A 14,683-nucleotide genomic window follows, 5' to 3' on the forward strand; every position below is an offset into this window, starting at 1 on the left:
CGACTGAGACCCAGGGCGATAATTTAAAGGACCTGAAGCATCTGAAATAGTCTGGCGTGTCTGTTGATGCTGCCCTGCTGGAAGCAGAACAACAGATTTGAAGCTGATGTTTACTGGTAAACTGCTGATTTCGTCTCTCATGCTGCAGTCAAATATATACAGAAAATCTGTTTGTGTCTGCGAGTCGGTACATTCCAAAGGTCCCATATTTGACCTATTTTCACATCTCTCAATGTGTGATGTGGCCGATCAAACCTGAGCAATTCATGATGAACAATATAAGATCTCTGGAAAACAGCGTAATTAGCCCCCTGTTTATAGACCCCCACACAGTTTTAGCTGCATGCTAAAACCCGCAGATTAGTTGTTTTCCTTGTGCACGAGTCCGTAAATCTAAGAAGATATTTTTAAACTATAAGTTACAGGTTGAAAAACTACAGTGACAGTGTTGCTTTAGAATATGCTCATAAAGCTCATAAAGTGTGGAGGTCCCACAGAGAAGGAAGAAGGGGAGGAGGAAGGGTGAGGATGAGGACAAGGTGGAGGAGGGGAAGGAGGAGGAGGAGGAGGAGGAGGAGGCAGCTCAGTCATTTATGTGGAAGCAGTTTGCAGGAGCTGCAAACACTCAATTTGAGGCGGTTGCTTTAAATGTGACCAAACTATCTGGACCGTCTTGAATGTCTCCTGATGGTAACTGGCGTTCACAAGGAAAAGGTCCTTCTGCTGCTCGGCCCATCTGTTAATGACTCGTCTCCAATCAGGAGGTGGCTCCAGAAACAGACACACAAACTCCTACACGGTTCTGCCCACATATGTGGAGCTGCTCTGCATCTTAATGACTCCATCAGAAAACCATCTGCTGGTAACAAATGGCCCTGACCAGCAAAATCAGAAAGATCAGATCTTCTATCGTATCTCACACAAAGAGGGGTTCCCCCTAGGGTAGGAATGGGAGGGAGCCAGCATGGCTCCTTTCATTGGCAGAGGTACCAGGAAGCAAACGCCTCACTGCAACTGGTGGTTTTTGTTCACCGTGCAGATAAGGGGGAGGTCGAGGAGGAGGAGGTGGAGGAGCAGGAGGAGCAGGAGGACTGTTAACGACTCTGGTCCTGGTCGTGATGCTCCTCCTGGTCCTGGTCCTGGTACTGGATGTGCTTAGTGCCGCACAATATTCATGGCTGAAGAAGCCGGAGCTCTGAAGTCTAGAGAGAAAACTTTGAAGCCTGATGGTTCTCTCCCCTCCTTCGCCTCCAGGTGGTTTTGTTACCTTCTTAACTTCCTCATTAGTGAGTCTGTGCTGGAAACCACAATCATCTTCATGTTCTACAAGGTTCATATTTGACCCACGCCTCCACACACACACACGGCGCCTTTCTGCCTCCTTTGTTTCGCACAGCCTTATTGTCCCTCCCCTCCCAACTTGCCCCCTACCTCCATCCCTCCTCCCCCACATCTCTGCCCACCTGCATCAGTACATCTACTCTTTTCTGACAGGAGCGCAGATAAGAAAAAACACAGCGCTCAAACAAACAGAAATTTTTCACTTTGTAAGGGGGCGGCTTGTGTGTGTGTGTGTGTGTGTGTGTGTGTGTGTGTGTGTGTGTGTGTGTGTGTGTGTGTGTGTGTGTGTGCGCGCGCACGCGCGTGTATTTGCAGGGCACCAAAGCACTGGCGGTTCCCCTGGTAACCAACACTTCAATAGTCAAGCTGAACTTGCGAGATAATTGGCTGGAGGGACTGGGTGGGTGGAGCTGCCGTGGCCGAGATGTTAAAGGAAAATTGTTACATTACAGGTGGTTGGACTCCACGTCCTGCAGCCACACAGGCTCATTATCTCTCCTTCCTCCACACACTATCACCTTTGACCTCCCCACCACCACCCACACACACACATAAACACACACACACACACGCTGCCACTCTCATCCCAGTTTATGCCACATCACACGATTCTTCAGCGTTGTGAGATGCCAGTGGAGCAGCAGACACAGCAGGTGGAACAGCTAAAGGAGTGAGTGTGTGAACTTTGAGTCTTGGTTCTTGCAACGGTGACTTTCCAATTTGCAGCACAAGGCAGAACAGAATTTTAAAGTGCCTCTGTAATGTAAAATTCACTCTTGCCTAAAATAAGTTGATTTGTGTCTTTTGTTGCAGAAAATGTGTATGTGCAGCAAAACACGATTGAATGTGTGTCTTTGGGCTCAGCTTTAGCTTTAGCATCAATACGCCAAAAGGAAAGCCAAGCCACAGCTACTGGAGCTTTGACTCTCTTGAACTGAGTTTATAGTTTTAAAAAAAAATCACTCTTTCTTTCCATTCTCCTCCTATGAAACCACAGGTGTCACTTCCTGTCACTTCCTGTCACTTCCTGTCCCTGCAGAGGTGGATCTCGTAGACAGCAGACTGGAGGATGAGGGTGCAGCAGCCGTGGCCGATACGCTGAAGGAGAACGGCGCGCTGCTCCGCCTCAATCTGTCAGGAAATCAGTTGACTGATGGCTTGGCTGAACATATCAGTCCGGCGCTGATGACCAACTCAAAGTTCCAGCAGCACCTGTCCAGGTTCTCAGCCACGACTCTGAGAGAGCCAGCAGGTCAGGTGCACTGCAAAAAAAATGACTTTGCTGAAGGCTCCACTTTAATCAACACACTGTCAAACACTGAGCAGGCAGTTTGACAATGTATGTATGAATATGACAGTATATATAGAGACAGAAAGAGACGATGGATCATATTGTACCAGAGCTCCTCCCGGTAGTTGACGGCAGTGCAGGCAGTAACAAACGTCCTCCCTTGTAGAATTGAAACAAAACAAGTGACAGTGCAGTAAACATGCAAATGTGTGATATGTGGCAAATCATTCATTTAAGAGGTAATTAAGATGAAAAAAATACTTCTGATCCAAATTGCCAGATTTATACAGTACCATGGCAATACAGTATCATGACTCTATACAATACACAACAAACAAAACACACAATTTCTTACCCAAACATTGATAGTGATGCAATGCACTGCGAGACAAAACATTGTACGGAATGCAATGTTAATTTTAGATACATGACTTAATCCATTCATTCTTATGGAAATGTCCAGATTTAAACTTAATAAATGTGGAAATGTATGATATTATATGCAATGATATGAGATTACACATTAGCCTCTGCTTCTAGATAATGACTGTAAACTGACTGTGAAGGAGCCATTCGATTGGATGACAGCCTCGTCTCCTGAATGTGCTGTTTGGATGACGTGCAGCCGCTGCTCCTCAAGAGCCTTCAGCTGCAGGCAGGCAAGGTAGATGGAGGAGCCACTGTCGCGTGGCTGTGTGTCAGTCACAGGACAGCAGGCAGCGGCAGACTGTGGCATTCAAAGGTCAACAACATCACACCTTCATTAAAACCTCTTTTAATTATGATGGGGATGAGCTTTGCGTCAGCCACCCGGTAGAGAAACACTGGATGCTGCTAATTGAAAATAAACACGAGGCATGTTGTGATTCATCGCCCACATATTCAGCTGTGTTTTCAATGAAATATGGGAACAGAAAGGCTGCTGTGCCCCCCCCCCCCCCCCCTTTTTTTTTTTTTTTTTTTTTACTACCGAGAGTCTTTATCTTTATAGAGTTATGGTCCTTTTTGTCTTGTCTTGGCCATCTGGGAAGCACTGTGAGGAGGAGGCTGAGTGGTCCTCAACACATTGTGTCACAAAGTCTGCAGTCTTATTGGAATTTATACAACAGAGTTACTGCACATATGATCACTTTACTGCATTTCTTTCCTTTTCTATTCTAAGGTCAAACTCTGGGGGAGTGTTTGTCAGAGAACATCATTAACAAGATTAAACCTGCCGTGGAACTGCATCAGAGGGAGAGGAGCAGAGATGTTGGCCAATGGCCTCAGGGTAACACGCAGAAATCACTCTGACATCATATTCTGCCCTTTCAACCAGAAAAATATATCACCATTCAAACTGGAGAAATATGTGCTCCTGTCTTATGATTAAATGATCACCTTGTTGAGCTATACGTTTTCTGTATGTTTGCGATGTTTAATTTACAATCAAAACCAATCTGCACTTTTTGTCACTTGTCACAATTTCGCGATTAATGGGCTAAAAAAAAAAAAAAAGATGTATTGTCATGCACAAAAATATGAAAAGGCTGGACTGATGTGGACTCAGTAATATGCAGGCATTTTATGAGCAGGCGAGGTCAGTGAGTGGTGTTTTGAGAAGCAGCATCCCCACACACACACACCCCCGGTCAGGTGTTCATTAGGTGTCTCACGGCAGGGGAGACGGAGGAGCAGCAGCCTCTTTTTCCATAATGACCAAGACGGTCAATGGGGTCACGATCTGCTCCGACAGCTTTGATGAATTCAGCTCCAGAGAACCTTATTATTGAAGTCGCTGCTGCTCATTCGTTAAATTAAGATGCTTCTTTGATCCATAGGCTCTTTTTTCAGGTAAGAGACTGAGGTGAGCAGCTACTGTTGTGTCTCCAGTATCGGAAAGGTTGATGTGTCGTTCAAAGGGTTCGTTCAAGAAAGTTCTTCTGCTCTGGGAAGGCCGCTGGAGGAGAAGTCCCTTCTGGAGGAGTTCAACATGAACTAAGGCTTTTCATATCTATCTATCTATCCATCTATCTATCTATCTATCTATCTATCTATCTACAAGTATATACAGTATGTATATATATGTATATATGTATATATATATATATATATGTATATATACATATATATATACACATAAATATATATATACACATATATATACATATATACACATATATATACATATATACATATATATATGTATATATATACACATATATATATATACATATATATATGTATATATAGATAAATATATATACATATATATAGATATATATAGATATATAAATAGAAAATTGTCTTGTGCTGGACTCCAGCTAGTGGAAAATGCATGCACATAAAGGCTAAGCCACTGTTCCATTATATATTATGGCCAATTGACAAGATAACACTTTAGGATTACATCCCTCCACAATCCAACACTTTGCATTTTTTTCCTTTCCACAGCAACAACCGAATCACCCTGCCCCCACCCCCTCCACCTCCCAGAGGAGGAGCCGCCCTCCTGGCCATGGGCCTCCGAGTAAACAAGGCAATCACAGTCTTGCATGTAAGTGGCAGAGTTGGCAGAGTAGAGATTGGTTTAGCAGCAAAGCAACGGGGGGCATCAGTAGAGAAAATAGGATCAGTCAATGGGCCACTGTACTCTGATTTGATGTTAACGTCTGAGCCGAGTCCTCAGCGACTCGTCTTAACTGCCTGAAACAAACGAAACAGAAAAGATGTTATTATGGAGGAACGATTGGGGGGTGGGGGTGGGGGGCGCTGCTTGTCGCATACAGAGTAGAGCAAAATTTAATCTGAAGAAAAGGGAGTTTAATGTCTTAATGACCAATTAGTCTATAATTATTTTCATTTAATTTCTAATTATGCTTCTTCTCACCTCCCCCCAATCGCTAGCAAGTCGTTTAACAATAAATGCAAATCAGCGCTCAAGTGAAAAAAGAAAAAGTCTCACTGGTTTCACTTGCGCACTGAAATCCCTAAAAGCAGTTGCAACCTCAGTAAAATCTCTGTTTGGCCATAAAAATAGTTGTGTCTGTGAACACATTCACGCACTTTTGAAATGAAAGCGGTATAGTGGGATGATAATATATGCTGTTAGTTCAACAGATGGCTACCAGCACGCTTGACTTTGAGTAACAAGCTGACGGCGAGGAGAAAGACGTCCGTGTTTAAAAGCAGCCACGTACCCAATTACGAAATTCTGGGTTCTGTCCAGTTTCCAGGCAACCAAACAAGATTTCACAAGTTACTGGTCACAGTCTGAAAATAAACAAACACAAATAAATAGTCTGTGGTGGCTAAAAGGTCTACTAGTCACCAGGCACATTTCCCACTTTCTATTTTATTTTAAATTCTGCTTGCTGTGAAACTGGGAAAAGAAAGTCCAGTTTTCAGCTCTGAGATGTGAAAGTTCTTCTCATTGGATCAGGCTGACGCGTTAACCTAAATATTCGATTGGATATGATCATGAGTTAGATCATTTATGTGGTCAGGTTGTGGAGATATTGGAAAAAGTCCGAGCCAGAGCGCAGGCTGCTTTGGGATCTTCACGTCTGTGCAGGAAAACCCAGACTAAGCCGTGGAGATGACAACACACACACACACACACACACACACACATTTCAGCTGGGACTTTCGTTTTGAACAGTCTCTTTCTTTCTATTTCCAGGACATCATAGTCAAGCAGGATTTTGAAGACCTGCAGACGGCGGTGAAAGACATTTTTCCTGCGATTACAGTGAATCACGGGGGCTGAACTGGTGCTTTCAGAAAAGCAAAGGCTTGAAAAGTGCCTTTGTGCAAATTGTTTAAGAGAAGAGTGGGCTAATTGCTGTGCGTGCGTACCAGGGGAGATAGAAGATGTGAGTCTGCCTGAAGCCTCGCGGACATTTTCATCAACAGATGAAGCGAAGGAGGGATACAGCAAATATGGTGTCTTAATGAAGCGTCTTTTTAAAGAAGCCATGGGAGAAATTTTACATTAAATGTGTTTAGATCAAAAAGCTTGTTAAGCACTCATTTGAATTCTAAATCGAAAAAGGGATATCTAGCAAAATGTCCCAGCCAAACGCAGGCAACTGTGTGCACACAGGAAGGAACGCATTGTAAAGTCAGCGAGTGCAGCTGTGTGTTACAAAGGTATTGAGTGTGATTCCTTTTAGGTATGATCTGATTTGATGTTATATAATTTCAGTGGGTAGAATGATAGAGAGGATCAAAGAGCACCATGTTGTGTATGAAAAGAAGTGAAAGTGGGTTGCAACAAAAATGATTTAAGTGCCGCATGACTCGTCTAATAGAGAAAGTAGATTTAAAAGAGCAGCTGCTATTAGATAAGAGAGCTGTTTATTGCAGCAGGACAACTCTGTCATTTGGTGAAATGTATTTATCCCACGTTTGCCCATAAATGCTCTCATACGTTCATTTTTATGTAATATTCATTTTTGAATTAGTTGGGCCTAAATACAGGAATAAAAAAGTAGTTTATGTCATTGTGCTGAAGGTCTTATAGTTTATGCAACCAGCCTGAGGGGTTACTCATGCGACTGAGACACATGTTCATGTTGTTGCTTAGCTAATTTGTGCAGTCTATTCATGGTCCTACCTATTATTCAAATGAGAAATCATGATCAACTTTCATCAACAAATACTGCAGGATGTAGCCAACGTCTAATCTTTCACGAAATCCACACATTTGCGTGAAAGGATTGCTCTTAATCTGGGATTACGTGCAATCAGTACACAGGTTCCATCATTGCTGAGTCACACAGAGAATCTGTGAGAGATACTTAATTCAGTTTCTTAATTGATATTTTAAGAGAGGGGTGGGGGAGAAAGAGAGAGAGATGCATGCTTGGAATATTCCTTACTGTACATGACTTCTCTGCAGGATATTTGCTAAATGTACAATAATAATAATAATACTGTAGAGAAAAAAGCACAAGGCAGCCAATTAAATGAGCCTATTGAACTCTGTTCTAATAAAATGAGTGAACGGCAATGAAAATGACGAAAACAAAATACAACAATGTCCTTTGTGTTGTTGTTGTTGTCATATTGTGGCGGGTAGCCTGGTTAATGACGCTGGGAGCTGAACGTGTTATTTTTCTTGTATCGCTCTTTGATCATCTTTGATGACGTTTTAGATCATTAAGTTTTTGACGCTTTGTTTGGATAAACTCTTAATATCGCCAACTATGTTTCACATATTCAATGGAACTCCCGAGCGATCGTGCTGATGAAGGATCCCGCGTGTTTCGTCATGCAGTCACGCGATCTTTTTTAAATGTCCGGCGGGCTGGCCGCGTTGGTCGCACTTGAGCGCTAGCCGTTAACTCACCAGCCGCACTTGATTGTGGTTAAATATTAACCAGCGCCGGAGTGTGGCGTGTCGAACAAGCTGGTGTGTGCCTCGGGGAGAAGCATGGCGAATACCTGCTGCTCGGTGTGGTCTAAAGGACACCTGCTGTACAGACATTGTGTGGCTGCTCAGACCACCAGGTTGGTGATTACTTGCGTAATGCCGTACTTCCGTGTGCCGTCAGCTAAGTTCACTAACTTTGCTAACTGGGCTAACTTTAGCACCGACGCGGAGGAAAGTCGAGGTGTAGCTCCACGTTTCCTTGTGCGTTTGTCTGTCACTGGACAACTAAAAGTTAAGAGCAGTGTCCGTCTGTTGTGTCTCTCAGCCAAGTTAAAACTAAAATAGGCGTTTTAAAAACAACTTTTAGTGTGTGAAGTTCTGTTCTCAAGGCAGCGTTCTTCTAGCCTCATACACTTGGATCTATTATTATTATCATTATTATTATTATTATTATTATTATTATTATTATTATTATTATTATTATTATTACTAAAATCAGATTTTCCCAAATGCTCAACAATATCAACATGTAGGTACGTTAACTATGTTTTTATTGGCGTTGAGGAAATGTGGAGCTTGCCATAGAAAGTAAACGTCCTGGTTATTTTCCAGACCTGCTGTAATCATTGGCTCAACATGTGAACTTTGTCCTATGAAACTGCTCAATATGTATCTGCCACTTGTTCACAGCTTATCTGCACCGACACAGTGCCGCACTGAAAAAAAACCCTGAACCACTCCACTTCAATCGTTTGCCTGAGATGGATCCATAAGGGAATTAACCACTAATAATTATAGCCTCCAATTTAAAGCCACGGAGCGAGAGAGACTCAGTGATTTTGAACTTTTGTGGATTTTGAAATGGTAAAATAAAGCTGTAAAAGGCATATTAGCAGTCGGCCTTGAGAGTCAAGTGTAAGTAAGCTTGCACAGTGCAGCTCCTCAGCCGCCTGGTGTGTAACGGCGTCTCTTGATGGGCCGCTCTCCGTTCACACAGATAAATCCTCAGTGCAGGCAGTCCCCTAATTGGGCTTCTTGTTGACATTGAAGGCGCTTTAGAAAGCGCCTTCAACATTCAGAGTGTTTAAACAGCTGAGCAAGTCCTCACAGTGTCCTTGGATTTGATGAGCTCCGATTTCCTCTTTCAGAATGAACGGCTGAATGCTGCTCTTTTGATTTTGCTGTCAGATTGTGTGAGTTTGTCTTTGCGTTTCACACGATTATGTATCATATCTGTTCTGCTATTATTTTTTTCCCCCTCCTAATCTCCTAAACAGTCAATAACTCTATTGTCCACCTCACATGATGAGTAATCTCTAACGATATATGTTGAGCGCAGCTGCCCAGGTGCTCATGAGAAGCTGCATGAGTGTTCTAGCGCACGTTTTCTTCAAAGTGAAGTGAGCAACAGCAGCATGAGGAGCTGCCACCTCTCAAGCAATGCTTTCTATTACCACCAATGTGTATGTTGATTGTCTAATTTAAAAAAACAAACAAAAAAAACTCATGTGCAGGTTCAGGTTAACACGTCAATATGTCAGTGTTGATTTTCATCAGAATAAAAACCTTTACAGCCTCTTCGTCCTTCCAGCTCACTTTCTTTGGAGCGCTCTGAGAATACAGCAGAGTATTAATAATAATATACTGTTATTCATTTAAGGCTGTCTGACTAGATGGTTAAATCTCAGTCAAATACTGATTGGGACCTGTTGTATTGCTGCAGTGGATCTAACAAATGCTCTTTTCTACCCTGAAGTGCGTAAAAGCGAGTTGTTTACAGAAGACAGTGCTGTCGCACTGGACACACGTTTTCATCTCCCAAGACGCCCAACTGTAACCACTGTTGTCTTTTAGCCCATATGTCACCTGTTCCTTCTAAGTACGTCCTTCTTTAATATGGGCAACGTTTTAGTGGAACTTTGTGTCGTGTTGTGTGTAGGAGGTTCTCCGAGAGCGGCGACAAAGGCTGGTTCCGCTCGCTGTTTGTGCACAAGGTGGATGCCAGGAAAGATGCCCACTCCAACCTGCTCTCCAAGAGAGAGACCAGCAACCTGTACAAGATACAATGTAGGAACTCGCATCATTTATTCACTCGCAAACAAAGGCTTTTCTGTCGGGGGTCTCAGAAGGCATGTGCTGGGGAACAATTTTAGCAGATGCACAACATTGCAATGAAATGGATTGTTCGCTCGTCCGCCGTCTCTCTCTCTCTCTCTCTCTCTCTCTCTCTCTCTCTCTCTCTCTCTCTCTCTCTCTCTCTCTCTCTCTCTCTCTGCATAAATCAAGCTGCCTTTTCCTCAGTGGTCTCACAAGGAACCAGAGGCACTGGAGCCACAACGGCGGCAGCAACAAGTTATAATGAAGCCGTATCCAGTCTGTGAACTTTCATAAGGAACATCAAAACAATTTGAGTCAGTCTGCCGAGGAACGAAAAAAAAAAAAACCTTCCATGCAGTGCTTCAGCTTTGATCTCAATGTTGTAGCGTCACTACCGTGCAGGCTTTCCAATTAAAACCCTCCTGCAGCCACGGCCGGCCACCTGTTGAAGGCCAGGTGACGTCTTTGCTTAAACCAAGTGTGAAATTACTTTGTTGAAATGTTTGACTCTGTGCCTGTCGCCCTCTTCCAGTTCACAACGTCAAGCCCGAGTGCCTGGAGGCCTACAACAGTCTGGAGTGAGTGAGTCCCTCATTGTCACACTGTCACTCGGTCTCCTTCTCGCTTTGCTTTTGTCCGAGTCTTGGCTGCTTACATTTTGAGTCAAAGGCAAGATCACGACGTTGTGTTGTGCTGAAGAAGCAGGTTCACCTCATTCATAATATGAACACCATTTGAAAGTGGACGTGTTGGTGTAAAACTGAACATTTCTGGTTGCTAAAAGGACTCATTTGATGGTATGATTTTTTAGATCGAAGAGCCAATAAAACAAGATTGTGGCAATAAGAGAGTCAATTCCACCTCTTGGCGTTTGTCTCAGGGCCGAGGTGCAGAACAAGCTGCACCAGGACCAGGACTACCCCAGTGAGGTGGTCGGCAGCTGGAACACCTGGTACGGGGAGCAGGATCAGGCCGGTGAGCTGCACCACACACGCTGGCTGGGAACATCGACAACATTGTTAGACAGTGAACGACACCACTCACTCACTCACTCACTCACGCTGGACGGACTGCCCTAGCATTTAGCATAGTAGCGATGCACGCAGTCACTAGGCAGTGACTCACTGCTAACACCTCCGTATGCATGGTGGCGTATACATTAAGAGCACTCAATCGCTCGCAGTCACTACTCAGTCACTCACCGACTCGCTCGCTCACTCACTAACTCACTGGCCTGTGTGTGTGTGTGTGTGTGTGTGTGTGTGTGTGTGTGTGTGTGTGTGTGTGTGTGTGTGTGTGTGTGTGTGTGTGTGTGTGTGTGTGTGTGTGTGTGTGTGTGTGTGTGTGTGCAGGGTGACGCTCCCCCACGCAATACGACAGTGACACCTGCTGTTTTGAATTTGCAGTGCACCTGTGGCGGTACAGAGGAGGCTACCCAGCGTTGACTGAGTGCCTGGACAAGCTGAACAGTAACAAGGTTGGCTTAATTTTCTGTTTTTATTCAAAGTTACTGTAGTCGCACATGGCCACTCAGATAATAGTGCATATTGACATGAAGCACAAATAAACTACCAAGGCTGAGAACAATAAGGGGATGTAAATGCACCGTCGCCCATAAGTTTGTATCTGGAGTGGATCAGAGTCGGCTGATGTGAAGGATACAGGATTAGATTCCAAGATTGAAAGAGTTCAGTGAAGGGCCAGTGACATCTGACCAGCACAGGAATCAGTTGTTAAGGCTTTGCCTGCTGCACTCGGATTGAACTTCGCCATAAGGAGCTTTTGTATGTGTGCACAATGGTGTAAAAATGTCTTTGTTTTTTTTCTGTTCTGTTAGGAGTATTTAGAGTTTAGAAAAGAGCGGGCCAGAATGTTGATTTCCAGGAGAAATCAGCTCCTTCTGGAATTCAGCTTCTGGAACGAGCCGTTGCCCAGACCAGGACCCAACATCTACGAGATGCGCACATATCACCTCAAGGTATTCACATCTCTTGCACCTCTGACTAACACCAGTGGAACTTGGGAGTGCGTCTTTTGACTTTGGCTGTCAAATCCTCATTTCTAAAGTATTCTGACTTTGTCTGATGCATCATTAAAGCGACACTGTATGTTTTCATATTGTGTTTTTTTTTTTGATGTAGTCTCTGTTATCATCGTGTTGTTAACGTCAACAACCTTATGCCTGTGTCCCAACTTTTACACGGACCACTGACTAATTCCTGGGGTTGTACACTGACTGTGGAATTAACTATTAGAGCACCTTTTGTACACAAATACTGACTACACACTGATGCTGATGCCATACTAGTGATTAAAATATAAAGCTATAGTTAAAATGACATTACCTCAAACTGTATTCTGTTTTCTTAACGTATGCGCTGGTGATGGTGGTGGTGGTGACGGTGTTAGTGGCAGTAATGATGAATTTGAAGATAATGATGGTGATTATCCCTCTCGGTTTGTATTTCAGCCAGGGACCATGATTGAGTGGGGAAACCACTGGTAAGAGCCACAATTAGTTTGTTTTAAACGGGGGAAAAAAACACAATCTTTCCTTAACAAGAAGAAGAAGTTCAGGAGCTCTTTGCATCTGTCAACCAGATGAATGAATGTGTGACAACAGGGCGAGGGCAATCAGCCACCGACAGGAAAACAACGAGGCAGTGGGCGGCTTCTTCTCCCAGATCGGTGACCTCTACGTCGTTCACCACTTGTGGGGTGAGTTTGCAACAACCCTGAACAAGGATGCCCTTTTGTAGCAGCCGTATTAAACCTGTCTTCAGAGCATTACCTTTGCAACGTGCTGCTGTGTGGGACTAAACTAGGCCATCCAGTGGGACGGCTGACGAGCTCCCACTGCTGTGGGGAAACATTGGTACAGTGAGGGTCGCACGATGAATGATATGTTTTGTCTCTTCATGCAGCTTATGAAAACCTGCAGTCTCGACAAGAGACCAGAGACTCAGCCTGGCAGAAGGATGGATGGGATTCAACCGTGTATTATACAGGTAGGAGAATGGAAACCAGTCTCACCAGTCTCCACTCCAAAATGATACTCTGGCTGTGGTTATGTGTCGTCATAGTGACAATATTTAATACAGTGTACAGTACATGACAGCATTCTCTGTAATCATCCCAAACAAGGCTACTTTTGCATCTAGCTAGTGGCTGCAAACAACAGAGGTCTTATGGTACATGCAAACAAAATAACTTATTCATTTCTTCCCAACAGTACAAAGAACTTAAGGATAGGCTATACCTTTTGAAGTTGAACTCTCAAAATTTTTTTCCATTTTCTGTCTTCAGTGCCTTTGATAAGAAACATGGAGTCTCGAATAATGATTCCCACCAAGAATTCCCCCCTAAAGTAAGAAGACTGAAGCAGCTGTTGCCTGCTGCCACAGAAATGTGTGTATTTTTAAATCTGCCTGATTTGTTTTATGCAGTGTATGTAAACCAATTATTTTCAGTTTTTTTTTTATTGCACAGCAGCTACTAGATCATGTGTAGTGTTTTATGCAGTTGTGAGATGAAGTCAATGTGTCTGGAAAGAACAAACATCAGGAAACACTACGAGTTATTATTAGTTAATATCACAGTATGGCAGTATATGCCTGAAAACACCTATGAAACGTTTCATTGCAAAAATCTGGGGCGAGCTTTCATGATGAATGTTACTGAAGTGGCCTCAACCAGAAGCTGTTTCAAGAACGACTCTTGCAGAGACTCATAGTTTTGTTAAACCATGAGGATCTTACCAAAATAAAACAAACTCAACATTGGACTTGATAAATGTAAAGGTGTCGGTTTCATCTGTGTTTTCTTGACACAGTTTCCCTGAGAAGCCCATCTTTTTTTTGCTTGAACCACTTTTTGCTTTTGTCATCAAGGGCTTTGATGAAACTCTTACAGTTTGGTAACTGCCCTCCCTCCTCCCCATCTAATGATAATAACAACGTTGCCAGGCGGGGGCATGATATAAGACCCATAACTGTGCCATTGAACATCTGAAATATGTGGTGGTGTAATTAGCCCAACCTCCAGCTGGCTCGTGTTTGTCCAGGACTACAAGAGGCAGAAATCGTTAAAATGGTGAAAAAGAAAAGAAGGACAATCATGCATCATCATTTCTGAGAATGAAGTGTTGGAACAAACTTGTCTGCCAATCTGGTCTGAAGTCCAGTGCCTTTTAAAGGTTGCTAATATTATATAACATGTTATATGATGGCCGTTGTCTGCTAAAACGATACATCTGTACAGCAGAGTGCTGATGATAGATTAATTAGATGATAAATTACATTAGATTATAAATTGATTGATTAAAAGCAGCTTTAAATGAGTTGACACAAAACTGTTTGCTGTTGTAAAATGGTCCATAACCCCAAGAGAAATATGTCAGAGGTTTTAGATGCGACTCTGTCATCTCTCATTATTAGTTTAAATCTTTTCAAAAGAAAGAAAAAAAGTTTTGTCATTCTATTTAATTAGGGGTCTTGCAGCATTAACTTCGACTGTGAGGAGTCCAATGCTCGGTCTGTCGCCGCCACCTGTCTGTTCTAAGGAATTGCAGTAATGAGCTGTGCATCTGTCCTTTTGTT

At 43.2% G+C, this 14,683-nt stretch overlaps 2 protein-coding genes across 2 annotated transcripts; both read left to right on the plus strand.

The window, feature by feature from the left end:
* Positions 1-964: 964 nt before the first annotated feature.
* lrrc74b (leucine rich repeat containing 74B) lies at positions 965-7,120 on the plus strand. Its single transcript, XM_076026024.1, is given in 8 exon segments — positions 965-986; positions 1,040-1,093; positions 1,553-1,741; positions 2,381-2,598; positions 3,795-3,999; positions 4,471-4,597; positions 6,101-6,203; positions 6,273-7,120. Coding segments are annotated over 8 exon segments (1,026 nt in total). The 3' UTR covers positions 6,381-7,120.
* Positions 7,121-7,741: 621 nt separating this feature from the next.
* Positions 7,742-13,873, plus strand: nipsnap1 (nipsnap homolog 1 (C. elegans)). Its single transcript, XM_076025823.1, has 10 exons — positions 7,742-8,125; positions 9,928-10,055; positions 10,618-10,663; positions 10,966-11,060; positions 11,492-11,562; positions 11,923-12,063; positions 12,556-12,587; positions 12,709-12,803; positions 13,010-13,093; positions 13,392-13,873. The coding sequence occupies exons 1-10, from the start codon at positions 8,049-8,051 to the stop codon at positions 13,454-13,456; spliced, it is 834 nt and encodes a 277-aa protein (XP_075881938.1). The 5' UTR covers positions 7,742-8,048; the 3' UTR covers positions 13,457-13,873.
* Positions 13,874-14,683: the final 810 nt, after the last annotated feature.

This window comes from Nelusetta ayraudi, unplaced genomic scaffold (genome assembly GCF_046127955.1).
Source record: "Nelusetta ayraudi isolate G7.1 ecotype Tasmania unplaced genomic scaffold, CSIRO-AGI_Nayr_v1 ptg000018l, whole genome shotgun sequence".
Lineage (NCBI taxonomy): Eukaryota > Metazoa > Chordata > Actinopteri > Tetraodontiformes > Monacanthidae > Nelusetta > Nelusetta ayraudi.